Source organism: Cavia porcellus, unplaced genomic scaffold, assembly GCF_034190915.1.
Source record: "Cavia porcellus strain 051 isolate PalLab524CR breed Dunkin Hartley unplaced genomic scaffold, mCavPor4.1 scaffold_14, whole genome shotgun sequence".
Lineage (NCBI taxonomy): Eukaryota > Metazoa > Chordata > Mammalia > Rodentia > Caviidae > Cavia > Cavia porcellus.
The window spans coordinates 273,313-282,083 of record NW_026947497.1 but is presented as its reverse complement, the minus strand read 5'-3'; the positions used below and the strand labels follow the sequence as shown (position 1 = coordinate 282,083).

Genomic DNA, 8,771 nt, shown 5'->3' with positions numbered 1-8,771 from the left:
AATGACACATTGTTTATAGGAGTATTTGAAGAAATATTGGCCAAAGCATACAAAGGTGCAATCCAAAAGGGTGAAGAAGTTTCAGAGTTTAATGTCATGTTGAATGTGGTGATAGTCCATAATGATATACTGTACTCTTGAATGATTCTGGATGAGTATAAGAAGTTCTGGCCTAAAAAGAAAAGCATGTAAGATATATAATCTGCATACCTATGAATATATAAATATACATACACATATATAAATACACACACACATATAAGCATATACACATATATATTTATATGTGTATATATATATATATATATATACTTTATGACTTGAACTATAAATTTGATAAGTATATATAAAAAATTAAAATTAAGAATTACTTTCTTTCCACAACATTGTGGAATTAAAAAGATAAACAACATCTGAAAATATTACCAAGGGAGGCAAATGATAAGTAAATGGTGGTTGGGAATTTCTTCTTGCAGAAATTAAACTTTCTTCATGGGAGATTATATGACATTTAGATCAAAGGGAAGAAAAAAGTGCCTCTTCGTTAGAGGCTATGACTTCATCTCCCTTAACATTTTACACTGACACATAATTTACTGAAATGTTCCATCCTGTTATATGCTTTCTACCTTAAGGGACTGCAATCGTTGGAGAGTATAAATGAGGACCTCTGAGAATTCAACCCTTCCCACAGTGGACAAGTTAAAAACATCCCAGTTGCCCCTTATCTGTCATTCTTTCATTCGGTCTCCAAGTAAACTCAAGTGGATTTCCAGGGACAGATAGTGAGAGAAAAAAGCTTCATTGGCAGCCATGTGAGAAATGTGGTGCATCCCAAAGAAGAAAGTGGAGGACAGAGAAAGAAATGCTGTTCTGACTGTAGAATGAGAATAGAGAGTCTGGGGTGAGACTGTTCTACAGTATTTTGAAGAAACTCATGTTCATTGAGCTTGCTCTTACGTGGTCAATTTTCTATTTCCTTTATTCTCCAGAATCTATAGCCTATTTCCAACAAGAATTAACTTTTCAAGAGTGTCCACAACTTCACTCTTTGCTATAAATTAAACTTCAATGAAACTTTCCAAATTTGATTATTTATTGTTTATCTTCCTGCTGAAGCTCAATCACATATAAGGTATTGCCTAAATTTTTGTATATTTGGTTAGATTTTACTATCATAGTTCTAAAGTTTTCTTGCAGATTTTACTGGTCTTGTACATTTTTCAATATTCCTGTCACCATTTTTACCTGTCTACAACATGTATAACATTGTTATTATTACCTGAGTCCAATACTTTCATATGGTATCTCTCTCTCCTCCCATTTTACCAAATTCTTAAATATTCAGTAAAATATTAGTAAGTAAAGTTTTAGAAGAACTTCTATGTTCATCTTAATGTATTGGTCACAAATGGTCTCCTGTTAACTGATTTGGAAATTTCTAGTCGTTACTGAATCATGAAAATGCCTTTTGTTTTCTTCATTTATAGAGAGTCTTGATCATGGTCATTAACAACAGTTGTGTCTGTTATACTTTTTTAGAGTTTAATAATACAGTTATTTGTCATCACTGACTAATTCCTGTAATTGAGTCAGTTTTCAAACTTACTTATGTAAAACTGGCTTCCATTTCTGTAATTGTTATATAAATATTCATTGTATTTTTTATTTTTTGTTTGTAGTGCTCAAAATGTAACCAACGAATTTCCAGAAAAACATTTTACCTTTAGTCCACATTCCAGCTGTCTGACACAGGTGAATGAACTTCATTTAATTTTATAACTGTGCCTGTCATCTATAGTGAAGAATGTGAAAGTCTGGAAGATTGTTCATAATATACTTATCTTTTTGCCACAGTAGTGAACTTACAGTTAAACATTTGTTTTCTTCAGTGTCTGTAACATAACAGGTATCATATAAATCCAAGAAAAATCCCAGAAAAGTCATATGATATAAGATATCAGTCTTAAAGTAAATATAACATTAATTCACCACTGTGGTAAGGAATCAATAGAAAATGAAGCTCTCTTGGACCTGACCCTCATCCTCTGTGCTGCACCATACTGGCTTCTCAGACCCCTTCTTATACCAAGCTCTCACTCAACAGGGAAACTATATGTTCTGTTCTCTCAGCCTATAATATTTCTTCTTCACTTAGTTTCTCTTTTTAACAATGACTTCTTCCTATCTTATTCAGAATTTTCTTATTTTACATAAGATCATGACATTCAACATCCCACAATAAGTTGCTCCTTTTTTAGTCTCTGGTAATTTTCATGTTGTAGGCAATAATGATATTGATCTTATCCTAGCATAAAAATTTTACATATGTATTTTTAATGTTTATATTTGTCTTTTAAAATTTAAGTTATTTGATACATACAGGTGGAATATTATCAATTAGTCAATCAAACATATGTATTAGCAATGAATTCTTACAATTTTGACAAACTACATCCACCCTCAAATGTGTGTATGAATGAGAACAGACTCTCACACACGTCTTGTATTTGATTTTAATGTTAGTGCAGTATTTCTCCTTTTACCTATCCAATCCACATATTCCTTCCTCTTCTTGGAAGAATTCATTGGGTAGCCTCTGATTTAGGGTACCTTAAAGTTCTACATAAATCAGAAATGATACAGAGTGGTCAAATGTAGTAATCTGACTGTTGTGCTTGTATGAATTAAGATGTGTTATGTGCTTGTACCAATTCATCTTGATGAATGGTATCAAGTACGTCAAATAAGTACTAATAAAAATAATAATATATTAGAATAACAGGGGCTGGGGATTTAGCTCAGTGGCATAAGTACCTGCCTTTCAAACAGGCAGGTGTGAGTTCGATCCCCGGTACCGATAAAAATGAAAAAAAGACAAAAAAAAAAAAAAATAGAATACTAGTCACAATTAGAGGCCAAAGATAGAGCACCATGTCATAGCCCTTTCTTAGCAAGTGCAAATTGTGAGTTTGATACTTAATACAAGAAAAAAAAAAAAAAGAAACACATTTTTTTCTTTTTTTCTATCACAGTTTAAAGGGAGGCTTGATAAATGATAGCCATGCAAGATAGGTTTATTTTTGTATTATGAACAGAAATTCCCATTTTGAAACATCAATTACATTTTATGGGAATCAAAGTAGAAAACTTTTGAGTTATATCAATTAATTTTACTCTCTAATTTACCATTTCACTAAACATTTACAATGCATAATGCAGAAGTGAGGTATTTGCACTTGAATAATAGATTTTAATGACATGTGCGGTGTCATAAAAATGTTAAAAAGATGGAAAAATTCTTTTCACTGAAGTCTGACTTAATTTTCCCTTCCTTTTTTCCCCTCTTCCTCCCTTTGGTCTCTTTATTATTTGAACATTTTTTCCTACTTCCCATTATCTAACATCAATTTTGGCTTTTATTTATCTTTTTGGTTCCTAATACAAGAGAAATAATGTCACAATGAAGCATACGTGAATGGTTTATTTCATTTAAAAGTATGGTCCCAAGGTTCAGAAGATTGGGGAGAGGAAGGGAAAAAAATAAGACATGTTAGGTATGAGTATAAATTCCCTATGATGAGTATGATAAAGATGCATGCCAAATATGTACCAGTAAAAGTTAAAGTTAAGAACAGAAATAAAACAAGAATAAATTTTAAAAAGAAACACAACTTTTTAAGGCAACATAATTCTTTAAGACAGACATCCAAACCAATGTATCTTAGGGGATAATTTAAAAAAAATTAATAATAATTACACAATGATAATAAAGATTTATTGAGATCCTACTTGTACAGGAGCATTTTTAAGTCTCACAGACGAGAGTAGCAGCAGCCACATTTTAAGGGGAAAGCAAAGGTGTTGACAGTAAACTGCTACATGGCTAGGAAGTGTCATTGCAGGAAAAAAGCTTGCTTGAAAAAATCCATGCATTAAAGAGCCATTCACATGAAGAAACATAGGGAAGTCAAAAATATATGAGCTGTGTTCATTATTTGTATCGGTCATAACAGAGAGGATATTTGTTAGGTTTATAGGTCACATAGACCTAATGAATTAATGAAAACTAGTGAATCTGACATAATAGAAGGGTTGCTACAGTGAAGAGTAAAGAGCATTATACGGGAGAGGTAGCACATGGGAGGCTAAGACAAAAGGACCTCAAGTTTGAGGACAGCTTGGGCAATCAATTAGAAACTATTGGCAAATTGAAAAAATAAGAATCAGAAGGGTGGAAGATATGCTTCAGTAGTAGAGCACTTGCTAAGCAAACATAAGGCCCTGGATCCAATCCCCAGTTCCACAGAAAATTAAAGAAAAGAAAACATAAATAAGAACCAAGAGTTAAACTGCAAAATGGAAACCACTTGGCTGAGTGTGTCACCCTCACTGGCAGGAACCAGAAGAAGGTAAAGGACATCCATCCAGGGGTGACAGAGTGCAGTGATAACTATGAACAGACTGGTTCAGCATTCTTTAAACAGTGTTTTTGTCTTCCACTCCACCATTTACAGCAGACACATGGAAAGAGAGAACAACTCACATATAGCACAGTTCCTTCTACTGGGCCTCTCAGATGATCCTGAACTGCAATCTGCCCTCTTCTCACTCTTCTTTTCCATGTACCTGCTCATAGTACTCGGGAACCTGCTCATCATCCTGGCTGTTGGCTCCAACTCTCACCTCCACACCCCCATGTACTTCTTCCTCTCCAATCTGTCCTTTGTGGACATTTGTTTAACTTCCACCATTGTCCCAAAGATGCTGCTCATCATCCAGGCACAGAACAAAGGTATCTCCTACACTGAATGCCTCACTCAGGTATATTTTTTTATGATTTTTGCTGGAATGGATAATTTCCTCCTGACAGCGATGGCCTATGACCGCTTTGTGGCCATCTGCCACCCCCTGAGATACATGATCATCATGAATACCCGGCTCTGTGTCCTCCTCGTACTAATGTCTTGGTTCATCATTTTCTGGGATGCCCTGATGCACCTTATACTGCTTTTGCATTTAACCTTCACCAGAGGCACAGAAATCCCACATTTCTTCTGTGATCTGCCTCCTCTGCTCCAAGTGGCCAGCTCTGATACCTACATCAATGATGTTGTCTTGTATGTAGCAACTGCCCTGCTGGGTGTGTTTCCTGTCACTGGAATCCTCTTCTCTTACTCTCAGATTCTTTCCTCTTTAATGAGGATGTCTTCTTCTGAAAGCAAGTCTAAGGCATTTTCCACCTGTGGGTCTCACCTGTGTATGGTGTCTTTGTACTATGGGACAAGCCTTGCAGAATACCTTAGCTTTACATTCACTCATTCTTCCAAGGCAAGCATGATTGCCTCAGTGATGTACACTGTGGTGACCCCCATGCTGAACCCCTTCATCTACAGCCTGAGGAACAAGGATGTGAAGAGGGCCCTGGGCAGATTACTCAGCAGAGCAATCTATTTTCCTTGATGGACCACTGACCTTAAAACATAAGGGAGTTTTGTATCTCTTTAAAAGGCAAATATCAGAAATTTTAATGATCTTATTCTTTCTCTTCTCCAAAAACCTATGTGTAGTTTTGTCTTTATGAACACTTACAAATGGCATTTGTGTATATGATTTTTCATGCATTTATCCTTAACAGCCTTCTCATTAATTTTTTAAATTTTATTAAAACAAAGACTAAAGAAAACAGAAAATAGGTAGAAATAATACGTTCAAAGAAAAAAATAAACAGTAAGAAATCACTAGTTGATATTTACATTTTGTTATTTTACAAATAGTTGTTCAAGATACAAAAATAGAACATGTAAAGTGGGAATTCAAACAGTGAGACATCAAACAGTTCTGTTCAACTGTCCAACAAAAACTTAGTAGCATAGTTGTAAGTCCTATACAATTAAACATGCATGCAGTTATCCATATCTTCAGTTATGTTTAAATTAAGCAAACTAAAGGAGATTAAATCATTCTAAACAAAAAAGAATAGTAGTGCAGATTTTACATCATGACACTCAGTGATCAGCACTGGGCACTGTAGTTTTTTTTTTAATTTAATTTAAAGAAAGACTAAGAAAAACAGAAAATGGGTAGAAATAATATATAATTTCAAAGAAAAAGTAAACAATAAGAAATCACTAGTTGATGATTACAGACTGTTCTCTTAGAAATAGTTATTAAGTTACTAAAGTGTAGTATATAAAGTGGAGATTCAAACAGTGAGGTTGCAACCAGTTCTGTTTAACTATCCAACAAACCCTTAGAAATCTGGTTATCAATCATATACCCTTAAATATACATGCTGTTATCCATATCTTCAATTATGTTGAGATTGAATAAATGCAAGCAAGCATATTCGTCATACATGGTGAACACAATGATCATAAGGATATTGGACATACACACACTGAATCTTAGTCTTTTATACTCCCCATCTCACCCATTCCTTGTACTTCTATCCCTAGATCCTCTCTACATGTGCATATGGTCTATATCCTTCATTCCTATCATCCGTATTTTACTTTAAATTATTAATACTTTCATTTTCTTATATAAGAGAAATGGTGCCATATTTAACTTTCTTTGCCTGACTTATTTTACTTCACTGTTTCAGACTGTATCATTTCCACACAAATGTACATCATACTTTGATCACAGCACCCTCCCTGCTACCTTCTCTGCTACTCTCACTCTGGCTACCAGCCCTTTCCGCTTCTACTTTCTAGTCAGCTTCATTATTAGAGTTACCCTGAGAAATTCAGTTCTATCTATTTACTCTAAGTTGATTATATTTTTTCTATTCTTACTTCATCATATCTGTGAATGATATGCATCTATGTATAAATACCTTCCATTTTAACAGTTGTGACAAGGTGTCTATTTGAGATTTTGATTGGCATCTCCAGTTTAGTAAGTCATGCAGAACAATTGTTCATATAGGTGATGTCCTTTTGGGTGTCTTCACCTCAGAAATGTCTCTTCAGATTACTTGCCAATTTTTTCAGCATATTACCATTCAAAAGGGCTATTTATGTTCTTTATATAGTTAGTATATTAAAGGATCAGCAAATATTATGCAAATATTACCTCCAATTTTGTAGCACTTTCTTCATTCTTTTGACAATTTTCTGTTATTCACAAGGTTTTCAGTTTGATAAAATTTTACTTATATTTGCACTGATTCTTTTGAAATTGTAACCAAAAATATTTTCCCACATCAATATTATTGAAAGTTGTCCCTAAATCCTCATTAGTATGCATTTCCAGGTATTACTTTTATATTTTACATAAGTTGTATTTATTTTAATATATTATGTGAAATGTTGTTCTTACTTTCTTCTTTTGAAGGTTAATGCCTGCTTTTCCTAAAACAATTTTTAAAGTATATTCCTTTGCTCCATTTTGTGTTCTTTCAACTTTGTCAAAAATCAATTGAGTGTAAATGCATAATTTTGTGTTGGGTCCTGTTAGTGTTTCATGAGCCTATGTGAATTTATGTCAGCCCTACACTTTTAATTTATATTATGTTTCAATATTGGCATACAAATTGTGATATTTAAATGAAAAATAATATGGTGGAGGTAGATAGAAAAGAGAAAATGACAATAAAATAAACACAATATGGCACATTAACGAAATGAAGAACAATATCTCGTTCAGTCAATAGAGAGTGAAGGTGAATATGAATTTAGCATCCTTTAGGGATAATTTTTCTAAAATGTAGGTATGGAATTAATGTATACTAGCAAAAGAGAAGGGATTTATGATCTACTATAGCTTACATCATACTCTATTGGTAGAAATCTACAATGTCTTCTCTAGTGTCTGAAACAAGATACGGATGCCCACTCTTAACTACCACTTCTATGAATAAGATTTGTTGTTGTTGTTGTTATTGTTGTTGTTTTTGTAGCAGAGATCAAATTTACAACCTTGCACTTAACAGGAATGCCTTTGGGCCACTGAACCTTATCCCCGGCCTAGCCACCACTTCTAGGTACTAGAAGTTCTAGCCAGAGATTTAAGAGTAGAAAGAAATCAAATCCATCTACATTAGAATGATTGAGGCTATATTGTATTTCTATGCAGATGATATGAACTTTCATGTAGATAACCCCAATGCCACCAAAAACTCTTTCAAGTGATAAATGAATTAAAGTTACCATATAAAAATCAACATTTGCATATCAGTGCACTTCTATAAACTAATTACAAATAATTTGAAATTGAAACTAAGAAAATAATTCCATGTATAATAGTTATTAATGTATAAGTTACCTAAATAGATCTTTCTCAAACAAAGACCTACTCCTGTATATCTTCCTGTGAGAATTAAAAATATCATATCACAGCAATATATGCACTATGCACACTCATGTTTATAAAAGCAGTTATAATGGTTAAATTGTGTAAACAATCCAAATGCCCATCAACCAAGGAAGTGGCAAGGGAGATGTGGGTTTTTTTTATATAACAGAGTACTATTAAGTCATAACTAGGGATATGCTTGAGGCATTTCCAGGTAAATAGATACAATTTGAGACCATAGTCCTAAGTGAAAAATCAGACTTCAGATGTATAAAAATTACCTTGTCACCCTGGAAACTGAAAGAGTAAAGAAAGGTGAAAATTTCCAGTAGGTATTGTGAAATGGGAACAAATTTTTCAAAAGGAAACAAAAGTTAGAGTGGTAGAGGAGGGAAAAGAAGGATGGAAAAAAGAATAAGTGATTTTAATAAAATGATAGAATGGAAACAAAGCTTTGTAAATGGGTGGAG

The 8,771-nt window shown here is 33.5% G+C and overlaps 1 protein-coding gene across 1 annotated transcript; it reads left to right on the top strand.

Annotated features, from left to right (window-relative positions):
* Positions 1–4,524: 4,524 nt before the first annotated feature.
* On the top strand, positions 4,525–5,463 carry LOC134470370 (olfactory receptor 7D4-like). Its single transcript, XM_063224406.1, has one exon. The coding sequence runs from the start codon at positions 4,525–4,527 to the stop codon at positions 5,461–5,463; it is 939 nt and encodes a 312-aa protein (XP_063080476.1).
* The last annotated feature ends 3,308 nt before the right edge of the window (positions 5,464–8,771 follow it).